Raw genomic sequence first — 13,261 nt, forward strand, 5'->3', positions numbered from 1 at the left:
TACACTTTAGTCCCTTTAATAGATGATGTTGGCACCAGATGTAATACACAATGCCTCTGCTCCAGGCTCAAGGCCAGTTACAGCATTTGCAGTTGTCATCAAAGACAGATCCAGCTCCACACTGCCCCACGTGGGTGTTGCCACCAGAACACATGTAGAAGCTGGCTTTGTCATCTGGGTGGGGATATAAGCCATCAGGTTTCCCATTGCAGAATCCAGTTCCTGGGGCATGGGTAGTAGTGGTGGTGGTGCTGGGTGGAGAAGTGGTGCTCGCTCCAGGTTTTGGGGTGGTGGTTGAGGGTAGTGGGGGAAGCTCTTGACAGTACAGATCAAAGGAATTATGTGTTATTGGTGGTTTTTCATTCATGTGTATCAATAAGCATGAATCCCTTAATGCGTAATTGGCTAAAACACAACCTCACCCTAACCCAACCCACTGTTGACCTATTAACATGAATTCTTCATTACTCCAATCACTACATGAAGAACATTTACTGCCCTCGTACAAAAGTTTTACTAGTTCAAAACTGTATTGAACATATTTGTATTTTTATTGACTGTTGTAGTAACATCTTATCTAAATTACAGAGGTTCTTATGATAACAGTTCCACACTAATTTATTAAATATATATAGACTAAAATAATTCATCTATATGAATCTGCTTTGGACATACCAATTTCAAGAAGGTTGTGCAGATGAGAGAGCAGAGGATGGGGACCCTCCCCGCAGAATTTTCCTGCAAAGTCATCCAAATCAAGAGCCCACACAAAGGCCCCGCCAAACTTCTGATCTTTCAGGTAACGTACCTATTGGGGAAAAATTAAACAGACATTGATATCACTACCTTGTACATACACAAATGTGTTAAACATAAAGAAATGATGCAAGCTTTCTCACTTACCTTGGTTTCATAGCTCTCCTTGTTGTCAAATCCTACCCACTCATTGTTTTTGAAAGCATAGGGGACTTTCTGGTCTTCAATCCAGTTAATGGTGCTGCCTTTCACGAAGGTACAGATCTACAGCACAGACTACATGGTTAACATTTGTCGTTTTATAAATATCATTAGATATCAAAGCAACTCATGCTATACATCATGAGGCAATCATTAAATTCCAGCCTTAAGAAATGTACCTCATAATAAGACCAGAATCCAGCTTCACGGGTGTATGGACCAGCTGATGCTGGGCCGCTAGCTGGAGCACCAACACCAGTGTTTGATGATGTCAGGCGGAAGGTACGACCATAAGATGCAAATCCCATCCTCAGCTTCTCCAGTGGGGTGCCATTGTCTCTCCAATATTTCATGGCATAGTCCTATAGAAGTTAAAAAATGTGAAGTTTGTGTTCATAAGAAGTTACCTGTTAAAGTTACAGTTATCTTTTAAATGAATCTTATTTCAGTTTTAACTGTTTACTTACAATGTTGAAATAGATAAGGTCACCAAAGTCCTGAGATCCACGGTACAAAGGGCTGTTGTGTCCAGTGAATTGCTCCCAAGTTCCATGGAAGTCGTAGGTCATTATATTGATGAAATCTAATTCTCTGCAATAAGGAAATAAACATAAACAGTGACTTTCATGCTTACATTGCACAACTGTCAGATTTCTAAAAGTAGTAGATGAAGTAAGATGGTTTATAAAGCAGAACCCTCACTTGGCTATCTCAGCGATCTCATATCCAGCATCAATGGTTCCTTTTCCAGCAGCAACAGCAGCAGTTAGCATGAGCTGGGGATTGCCGGTAGCTTGGGCTTCAGCTGCAAAGGCAGCAACAAGTTCCTATAAAAGTGCACCACATAACAGTGTAAGAATGGAGTCCATGGGGTGGCTGTAGTTTAGGAGGTATAGCAGATCATCTACTGATTGGAAGGTTAGTGGAATCAGTCCATTTAGCATTTACCATTCAAGTATGATACAAACGAAACAACATCAATGAGATGTAGATTTTAAAAAATGGAGATCTATACCCACCCTGCAGAGCAGAGTAAACCTCTGTTTGTCCTCAGGAGGACTTCCACGGGATCCAGGGTACTCCCAGTCCAAATCCAGACCGTCAAATCCATGAGTCCTCAGAAATCTGATAGTAGACTGGATGAACTTCTGACGATTAGCTGCAGTAGAAACCGTGATGGAGAACCTGCAAAAAAACAAAAAAACACAAAAACCAAGTTAACATTTGATCTTTATAGTAAAATCTGCTTAGTGCTTTATGTCTTTAACAGGAGAATTGTGATTAATGTTTGCTGTGTTTAATAATGGAAACTTCTTTTTGATTTTGATTTGATTCAGACTGATGGTTTACACACAATATTTGGTTAGCTACGTACCATTGTCCTAATGTGAAATAATTTTCTTTCTTTAAAGTATTTCTTACTGTGTTGACCCAAAGTTCCATCCACCAACGGCCAAGAGAGTCTTCAGGTGGGGATTCCTGGAAACAGCAGAAAACTTGTAATATCATTAAAGAAACTGTAATATCTTAGTGGAAAACTATTAAAGACACCATACGCTCAAGAGGTATTGTGTTTTGCTTTACCTCTGACCTATAGGATAATATCCACTTACTTGGTCTTCAGATCATTGAAAGACTTGTAGAGGACGTCGTCATTCCACTCGTAGGTAACCAGCTCATTGTTGTAGTTGATGATGGAGAATGCATAGATGAGGGTGGTGCATAGGAAAGGGTCCACATTTTGTGGCAGAAACTTTCCATCTCCAGGCCTGTACTGGGACCAGTTGGTGAAGTAGCACTCCATCCTGCTGGCAGATCCTGTGGTGGTGCAAAGTAATATTAATAAAGCACAGGTCCCAGTAGTGATACACAAGTAGTGATCAAAGTTTATTTTCTTTAACAAAAAAGAAACAGAAAAAAAACTTACCCAGCTGGCTCATCACCAGACACAAACCTAAGAAAAATTAGAATGTAGGCAAAAGCATGATAAAATAAATGTCAGTGTTTACATTTATATTGTATGCATGCAATAAGTTCCCAAAATACCTGCCACAACTGTGAGCCTGGCCATCTTAGAGTGACTTCTTAATATTTCACTTGATGACTCTAAGAGAAAAAATGATGTCAGTTCTACAAATCAAGCAACACTATAAAAGCTACAACCTCCCACCCACCTACCCACCAGCAAAAAAATAAAAGAAACCATGATTAAGAGAGAATAAGGGCTGTGCCCCTTGTTCATTTACCGTCAAACCAGAAGAAAGACCCAAACAGCCGCAACAAAGTTTGGCCTTTTATACACCTGATTGTTCTACGAACACAAAGACAATATAGCAGTCTTTCGTAAATCTAGGTCAAAAGTGTACTGATTATTAGGACATGCTTTGATAAGAGATTGCTTAGTCTTAGCTATATGTAGGCAATAATTTACTCATTGTGGCACGTATATGACCCTGGTGTACCTTGGGTCACCGGTCACATATCATATCGTTATATAGTATATTACATACAGGGGGTAAAGTAAGTATAGAACATGTCACCAATTTTCTAAATAAATATATTTCTAAATTTGCTATTGACATGAAATTCTTATCAGAATTCAATTGCTAACAACCCATCCAATCCACACACGCAAAGAAATCAAACCATAGATGTCCGTAAATTATGCAAAATAATAAGAAATAATACAGGGGGGAAAGTATTGAACACACACAGAAAGGAAGTTGCAAAAACAAAAACCAGTCAAGACACTCGCAGAAATCCATTTGTAACTAGAAAGCAATTCTGTCAAGAATTAGTAATTAGCTGGTTCAGTCCCAACTGATGGCCTATAACCTATAAGAAACACCTCATGATAGATAAAACCAATGAGCTCTCTGAGGACATACTGATAGCACTGGTTGCAGAAGAATTTCTAGGCTACTGAAGGTTCCAGTGAGCACTGTTGGGGCCATAATCCAGAAGTGGAAAGAACATCATAAGAAGACACTGAATCAGCAAGTACAATTGTTCCAAAGAAGACAATAAGTTACTCACTCCACCGCCATGCTCACTGCGTAAGACTCCAGTGTTGAAGAAAAAGCATGTTGAAGTACATTTAAACTTTGCTTTTGAATGCCATAATACACGTGATGTTTGGGTGTCAAAAAACACTGCATATCACCCAAGAAACTCCATAAGAGCAGTGAAGTGTGAGGTGGGAACATCGTGGTGTGGGGCTGTTTTTCAGCACACGGCAGTGGGACACTTAAACTGAAGAAAGGGTGAATGGAAAAGTGTATTGAAACATTTTTGATAAAAATCTGCTTCCATCTACCAGGATAATGAAAATGAAATGAGGGTGGACGTTTGAGCAAGACAGTGATCCCACACACAGCCAAGGAAACGCTCAATTGGTTTCATGGTTATTCATTAAATAAATATAGGATGATATGATACCTGATAGAATTTTTGTTTTGGATACATATCATATTGTTATGCTGTCATGTTCCAGATTAAAGTCAGTCTTAAAATGAATCATTGGAGGAAGTATTTATTCCTTTATGTTTTTTCTATTCATTCATTTCAACATTTTATTCTCACAATACAAGATAGAAAATAATTCCTACCTGGTTTATGACTGTGCTAATAATAAAGGTTTGAATTTATTCTCAAATAACTCTTGTTTTTACTTAACCCCTCTTCTTTTAGTTGGGTTGGAGGTTGTTAAAGTGGATGACCTTATTGTTGTTTCAATAATAAAGTTCAGTTGAAGGTTGGTGGTAGTAGTAGTAGTATTTATTTATTGTCATTGTCAAGAACAATGAAATTGCGTTTGGGGCTTCCATACAACCCAAAAAAAGAAGAAAATAATAAATACCCCTTAAAACCCAAGTGTACATATTTAACCCAGTGTGACTCCAATGCAATAAGACAATCCTTAGCAATAATGTTCGTAGAAATTCAGACAAAGACCTGAGAAACATGACAAAATACAACAATGCAACCCATTCAATATTATTGTACTGTGAGATATGATATCAGATATGATAGTTATCTATTTAAGAAAGAGGGGGGGGCAGGAGGGGGAAGAGAATAAAGATATGATGCACCAATGCAGACCAGTTCATTGCTATTAAGAAGTTGGATATGGTTATTGTCCGTGAGAGGGGGGCAGAGAGTTCAGGAGCCTCACAGCCTGTGGATACAGGCTGTTGGCCAGTCTGGATGTTCTGGCCTGTATAGACCTGTACCTTCTCCCTGAGGGCAGCAGATGGAAAAGGTGGCGCGCAGGGTGATGTTGGTCCCGCAGGATACTGTGCACCCTCCTCAGACAGCGAGTGGGGAAGATATTACTGATCTCTGGCAGACTTGTTCCAATAATTCTGCCAGCTTCTTTCACCACCCGCTGGAGTGCTTGCTGATCGGCCTTGGTGCAGCTGGGGAACCACACTAGAAATCCATACGTCAGAACGCTGCTGATGGCACAGTTGTAGAAGTTCAACATCAGAGATCTGGGAATGTGTGCGCTCCGCAGTCTCCTCAGGTAGTAGAGGCGCTGTTGGGCCTTCCGTGCAACTGAGGTGATATGGTTGCCCCAGGACAGGTCCTCGGTCACAGTTACCCCCAAGAATTTAAAACTGCTCACCCTCTCCACCGCCTCACTGCCAATGAAGAGAGGCAGATGGTTGTTATGACCCCTCTTCCGGAAATCTACAATGATCTCCTTGGTGGTTTGATTCCTGAAAAGAAGCCTTCTTTTTTTTAATGTGTGAAGTTTTGTAGACCCAAGTATACAACATATGTATGTCAGCTTTGTGTCTTTATATAATATAAAAATATATAAGATATAATAATAACATGAAAATTTGATGTCAGTTGTTATGGAAAATCATTAGTTTCCAGTTGTAACTGATAAATTAAAAAATTAAAGCAAATAAAGCACGATTATATCATAATACAAAGTACATCGATCATATGGGTGCATTTTGTGATGAAGTGAATGACTCCAATGACTGATACCTAAACATAATAGAAGTATGAAAAATAATAATCACTCAATGTTTGTCAGCTATGTGACAATAATAAAAAAGATTATCATAAACTGAGAAACATCATGACATAACAATATAGAAGTGCCCATCATCTAAGATTAACCGCGTTGATTATTTTATATCTCTCCTTTGTTGAAGACTGGCCACGACCTTTCATCATGAAAATGTTTCACAGCTAGTGCCATAGTTAACATTTATGTGATTTGGAAATAGGCTTGAGTGAATACACGTTATCCTGTGCAATAAACAGATTTACAATGGTGTGACGTTTGCGTGTGCTGGAACAAGTGATAAACCACTAACAAACTTTCAAATGAGTGGAAAGGAAAAAATAATACAGGTGATTCTGATCCCCCACCTGATGCATGAATTTACATTGTCAACAAATCATTCTTGACTGTTTTCAGATTTCATTTTTATTTCATAAAGTGTTTTGAAACAACAAAATATACCCTTTATTTAAAAAAAACAAAGAAAGAGATTTTCCTTGCTTGTGCAATCAGTTAGTGCTCACTCCTTCACATTATCTTATCACTTATCACTGTAAGATAACGTAAGGCCATCTATCTAAACATTATCCTTTTAGATGGCACAATATCCCCTGTGCTTTCCCTTACAAACCCTAGAATTTCTACAGTTTGCCTCAATGTTACACATAGTTTTCAGGGTGTGGAATAAAGTGTGCAAATTAAAATTAAAAAGGTGCTTAAAAATTAATCTTCAAAAAATAAAATAAAATGCAAAACACAAACAGAACATATGATACATATTCTGTTTGTTCCATTTATGATTGCTTGACTGATAAACCTGCAACTTAGATTATACTACCAAAAATATTCGCTCATCTGCCTTTGCATGCATATAAATTTAAATGGCATCCCATTCTAAATCCATAGGGCTCATTATAATGTCAGGCCACCCTTTACATCTACATCAGCTTCAGTTTTTTTGGTAATGCTTTCCACAGTGTTAGGAGTGTGTTTATAGGAATTTTTGACCATTCTTCCAGAAGCACACTTGTGAGGTACTGATGTTGGACAAGAAGACTTTGGCTCACAGTCTCCACTTTAATTCATCCCAAAGGTATGCTATTGGAACGACTTCAGGACTCTGTGGACTTTTTCCACTCCAAACTCATTCGTCCCTGTCTTTATGGACATGGCTTTGTGTACTAGTGTGCAGTCATGTTGGGACAGGAATGGGCCATCCCCAAACTGGTTCCACAAATTTGGGAGTTTGAAATTGTCCTACATGTGTAGGTATGCCAGAGCATTAAAAGTTTCTTTCAATGGAACTACGAGGCCGAGACAGATTCCTGGTAAACAACCCCACATCACAGTCCTCCCTCTGCCAAACTTTATACTTGGTACAATGCGGTCAGACAATTACCATTCTCCTAGCAATCGCCAAACCTAGACTTGTCCATTGGATTGCCAGACAGAAAAGGATTTAGGCTTGCCTACCACTTCAAAGCTGAGTTACTGTCATTCCCAAACACTTCCACTTTGATATAATACAACTAACAGTAAATTGTGGGATATTTAGCTTTTTTTTTTATGTCTGGACCCTGCTGCACAGGTGACATCCTAACACACTGGGGTTTCTGAGAAAGACCCATTATTTCAAAAATGTATGTAGAGCCAGTCTGCATGCCTTCATTTACCTGTGGCCATGGAAGTGATTGCAACACCTGGACGTGTCACCCTTCCAGCGCTGTGTTTTGTAGATCTCTTGAACAGAATCATTATCACCCAGTTATTAAATGCTATATAAATGGCACTATTACTGGTAACAGAAGGCAAAAGGGTATGCATACAAAACCCCATATTACATAAAGCAATGCTTCAATGTAAAACAAATTCAAAATTTAAAACAAAATTTTATAAACACATAAAGATCAAGATCATTTTGATTTAGTCAAACTGAAAATGACCTTCTCTCTTTTTGCCATACACTGTAAATTCTAATTAGTTCCCAGAACTCAAAAAAGCTATGCAAACTCGTTGCCTCAACAAAACTGAGTAAAGTTTTACGTAAGATGACCAAGTTAGGGCAACTTACTCATTTTGAGTACACTGTACAGCCTTGTTAGTTCCCAGAAGTCAAAAAAATTAAGGAAACTCGTTGCCTCAAAAAAACGAAGTAAAGCTTACTTAAGACGACTGTTAGGACAACTTACACATTGCAAGTCTGCAGTATTAAAAATAACTTGGTATTTCTGACTGTACAATTTTAATTGTTTACCTACTGACAAAAAGAAAAAAACCAATTTGTGGTAACCTGAATATGATTAAAAATAATTAACAACACTTTTTGTAATGATGTTAAAATCAGCCCAACTTTTATTTTCAAACACAACAAAGTGTAACAGCCAACATACTGGACACTGTTCTGCTGAACAACAAACAATTATATCGCCATCACTCTTATAATCTTACAATGAAACAAAGTCTCAGATGTAATTATTCTGAAAAAAAGTTTAGGCCTACCACAAGTTTGTTTTGTACTTACTTATATAATCAAAATAAAATATTTGTTGTTCTGTCACAAGTGCAGTCTCTGATTTAAACAGCACATTTGTTTTTCATTCCAACACAGGAGCTGGAATGTTGTAATGTTTTAAGGATGCTTGTTTCCAGTCCAGGCATTACTGCCTGAATGACTGCCATGGATCGAGGTGATCCAAATGTAAGTGCAGAAAAAGGTCTGTAACTTCCCTTAAGTACAGTGGCAGTGGATGTGGGTTGGAGATGCAATGAGCTTGAACCTGCAGGCGACCATCTTCACTGACCACACCATCTGTGACGGAGGACTCATCTCTCCTGGTGTCCTGCAAGCAAACAATCATATTTTTGAACATGAACTTAATTGCTTTCTTAAAACATTTTTCCTGAATTTGGTATGAAACAGACTCCAATTTGGACAATCTCAGGCTCCCTCCCCACGGGAGAGGTGACATTCAATGTCCCACTGTCAGTCTGGATAGCCGTGACCCCCACCCGACACACAATAATGTCATGAAAGCATCATTTTAAAAAGGGCTATGCAAACATGGCCAATAACTTTCATTCTAATGATGTGCAAAATGATTTGGGAACAAAACAAATGCTGCTGTTAGAAAACTTGCAGACTTCACTATATACAGTGTAGACCCTCTAAACTAAGTTTGGGGGATGTGATCTTTCAAGAAATGCAGACAAACTGTTGTTGTTTGTTTACTTCCACAGCATGTCTTGTAGAATTAACTGGAGTCACAGCAACAGCATCGTGCAGTCATATCTCAAGTCTAATAACAGAAGACAGGAAAAGATCAGTAAAGAAACAACTTCCCCAAACCAAAGCACAAATAAAACAATAAGTAAAACAGGCTGATCTAAAGTATGATTAAAGCTCAGCCTCATTAATATAAATGTCACTGACAGTTGCTAAAATATTGGAAAACCAAAATACTTACTGATGTCTTTCTGTCCAACAGCAGGAGTGCTGGTCCCTCAAAGATAGCAAGAAGCAAGCAGAGGGAGAAAACACAGAATTTTTTCAGAAACCAATTTGATCCTTAATGGCTGTGCAGTCATAATAACGTACAACACAGAGGGTCAATGTAGACCCCATACAACCAAATTAGACTGTGAAAACACCATCTACTGTGTCTGAATGTGTGGTATTCGCACTGTCAGTTTAGGCCTAAAGAGACATGTGTTTAAAAAAGACCACCTAATTTAAATATAATCATTACATGCTTGTGAAAAGCTAACTTCCAATATATAGAGTTTCTTATAAGCAAAATGACCAGATCTAACATATGGCAGTGTTCATATGTAACATAATGTTTCTTATGATTCAACTGTGGAATATAACTTAATTCTTTAGAAGGACAAGCTGCAATACTTTATTCTCAAGTATAAAGCCAACCTAGTCTTTAACCATTTAACAGGCCACTATTCTGGATTATAGCTTTCACAACAAAACTTGTTTTTAAACACATTTTTAACAAAATAAATACTATTGTTAATATTATTATTTAAAATGTAATTAAATAGAAAAGTCGGTTAAATATAAAAGCAGTTAAAGAAAGGCTAGATTTGACATTAATAGATGTCACAGATGTTCAAAAGCTGCCACAAAGCAGTAGCGGTTTTTGATACGGGCGACACGGGCGGTTGCCTGGGGCGCCATCATGGTGGGGGGCGGCATCACGGGCATCGGCAAAAAAAAAAAAAAAAAAATGCTCGTACTCATGCGTCCCCGACGTCAGCCAGCGCATATTGGGAATGGTACAGGCACCAATCGGTTTTCTATCGCCCATTTCCTGGGAGTATAGGGCGCCCTTTGTTTGCGAGGTGCACCTGCTGCTTGCGGCACAGGGAGGAGAGGGCGGGGCGGCGGGGAGCAGCATCTAATAACCAACTCGCAAAGTTAAACAAAATAAAAACAAACCAACAAACACGAAAACACCAGACATCATGATACAGACTTATAATTGGCACCAATGTTTTTTCGAAATTCTATACATGAAGAGTGAGCGTGAGAGCCCTCGGTGCGCCTGCTCGCTGCTGAAGTCAAAGTAAACTTTATTGTCATCTCCGCTACATACAGTCCAGCATATAGAGAGACGAGACGACGAGGCTCCAGTTACAGCAGTGCAAGTAAACAAAAAACAAATATAAAAAGAGTAAGAAAATAAATATACTCTTTAGGACTCGGGATAAAGGATCAATAACAATTTAAAATTTACAGTTTGATGATTTAAAGTCTCACACACAACCCGTCGAAAGGGGAGGGGCCAGCTGCTTCCAAATAGAGCACATTTCATTCATAATGTTGTAAATCCAAGCCCATTATATATTCATGATTTGAATCCTGGGTTGTGTGAAATCCCAGAAATAAACCCTAGACAAAGTGAATCCATGAACTAAGGCGTAGGTCTGTTGAGTTTCAGCGTTTTTGCATAAATAATAATACATAATACTGGTAACTTACTTAAATTGAGTTCTAATAACAAATTGATAAAAATTGAGTTCAGCCTACTTGATATTTTTAATTAAACACAATATTAGATTTTACAGTGCAGAAAAAAATACATAACTAGCATTACATACATTGTGCAAGTTCACAGCAATAATCAAGAGAATAGCCCAATGTTCAGAGGATTCTGGTAGAAGTAAAGAAGAAGACCTCTCTTTTAAAAACTGCTGTGACCACTGATGAATAAGTAGAATGTAAAAAGACCACAGGACAACAGAAACAGGACAAAACACAATCTACAAGTGAAGACAAAAATTAATGGCATGCAATTGTTGCATATAGACAGATGGCAACTGAAGAGAGGGAAGTGGAGAAGAAATGCTTATCGTATCATGAGAAGTGCAGCAACCTTAGAATATAGCAGCAAAACTAAGAGATGGTCAAAGGTCACCTGATCCAGGCCAAACTATAGCCTTTATCAAGTTTTAAGCTTAATCTTAAAAGTACAGACGATGTGTGTCTCCTGAACCCAAAATAGAAGGACACAAACTAAAAGCTTTGCCTCCTCTTCTACCACTGGCAACTCAAGGAAACAACAAAGTCACTCAGCCTGCAGTCTGAGAGCAAAGTCCTCTATCGGGACAATATGGTACAGTGAGGTCTTTAAGATAAGGTGGGGTCTAATCAGTCACGACTTTGTACACTATGTGAGGAGAAAGTTCTGATACTTAGGAATGTAATGTGCTGGACAAAGACATAGTTTTTTTGTAGTTTCACATCTGTACGCTACCACAGTGGATTTTAAATTAGCTGTTAATATATGATTGGAGTACTGCTTTTCAGCTTTAACTCAAGGGGTTTTACAGTTGGGCTGGCTATAGCCCAGGAGGTAGAGTAGGTCGGAAGGTTGGTTGGTTTGACCCCTGGCTCCCCCCACTGTTCATGTCAAATATCCTTGGGCAAGATAATAACCCCCGGTTGCTTTCCAATGCATTCACTGGAGTGTGACTGTTAGTTAGTAAGCACTTAAAATCATAGAAGAAAAAGTGAATGTGGCATGTTGTATCGAGTGCTCCGGTAGAGTAGAAAAGTCCTATATAAGAATCGGTCCAAACCAAATCACATCTTCTGCATCATCTGTCAAACATGGTTTTGGAAATGGTATGAGCATGTACGGCTGCACTAGTATTTACTGATGCGAGTGCTAATAGCAGGATGAAAGCTGAAGTGTACGGGGCTATACTGACCTCCTCAGATTGCCAAACTCAACAGAACTCACAGTGCATCAAATGACGAAAGATTCAACCCACATAGCAAAAGCAACCTGAAAGTTTATCAAGGCAAAGAAATTTCCTCAATGATACCATATTTTTCAATGGTCAGTCAAACAAAACTGAATGCAGAAAGACCCACAAAGGAGCAACTGAAGGTGGCTGCAGTAAAAACAAAGCAGAGCACCTCAAGGGAGGACACACAGAATTTGGTCATGGTTCTGGGTTCTGGACTTTAGTTATTGAGTACAAAGTGATTTCATCCAAATAGTAAAATACCCATTATATTTAAAATGATGTGAGTCTGTCCAATTAATAAAAAAAATGTAATGTCTAAAAGTTCATGCAATACTTAAATTAAATTTGAAAGTCAGTTTAAAATTTTAAGCTTAAAATGTATCTCTTTGTTGACTGTGAAAAAACTGAAGAACAATGAACTGGATCATGATTAATGATACACTGGAGCACAAAGAAATTATTAATCCATTGATAAGGTAAGAAGTAAATAACAGAGTGACACGTGGCTTGAACATGTGAATGAAAAGTTTCCCAATGATCTGTCTTGGGCACAGACAGTCAACATTGAGGTCAGTCTAAGTCTTTGCTGCTGTTGGTTTCAAAGTGCAATCATTCAGAGATATTGTCATGGTCTGGGTGAGCAGCTGGGATTTTCCATCAGTGCCAGAGCACCCTTGGCTCCGCCCGTGGGCACGGCTTTCTCAGCTTCACGCATCTGGAGCTAATTGGGGCAATCAGGCCAAAGAGGGATGTAAGCTCTGCGCTGTCATCTCCTCCCTGCCAGTTCGTCAGCTACCTGATGTTGGTAACCAGCTCCCACGTTCATGCTGCTAATCTCAAGTTGTTTGACTCACTTTATTTCATAAAGTGTTTTGAAACAACAAAATATACCCTTTATTTAAAAAAAACAAAGAAAGAGATTTTCCTTGCTTGTGCAATCAGTTAGTGCTCACTCCTTCACATTATCTTATCACTTATCACTGTAAGATAACGTAAGGCCATCTATCTAAACATTAT

At 38.6% G+C, this 13,261-nt stretch overlaps 1 protein-coding gene across 1 annotated transcript; it reads right to left on the bottom strand.

Moving 5' to 3' along the window:
* Nucleotides 1-3,227, bottom strand: LOC102295207 (acidic mammalian chitinase). The gene is made up of 12 exons (XM_005939765.3): nucleotides 3,204-3,227; nucleotides 3,004-3,063; nucleotides 2,885-2,911; nucleotides 2,571-2,775; nucleotides 2,380-2,436; nucleotides 1,977-2,142; nucleotides 1,660-1,784; nucleotides 1,425-1,548; nucleotides 1,137-1,319; nucleotides 904-1,020; nucleotides 676-808; nucleotides 1-315 (listed from the first exon to the last, which is right to left on the bottom strand). The coding sequence occupies exons 2-12, from the start codon at nucleotides 3,026-3,028 to the stop codon at nucleotides 68-70; spliced, it is 1,410 nt and encodes a 469-aa protein (XP_005939827.1). The 5' UTR covers nucleotides 3,029-3,063; nucleotides 3,204-3,227; the 3' UTR covers nucleotides 1-67.
* Between the last annotated feature and the right edge of the window lie 10,034 nt (nucleotides 3,228-13,261).

Source organism: Haplochromis burtoni, unplaced genomic scaffold, assembly GCF_018398535.1.
Source record: "Haplochromis burtoni strain Fernald_Lab_line unplaced genomic scaffold, NCSU_Asbu1 Contig_273, whole genome shotgun sequence".
Lineage (NCBI taxonomy): Eukaryota > Metazoa > Chordata > Actinopteri > Cichliformes > Cichlidae > Haplochromis > Haplochromis burtoni.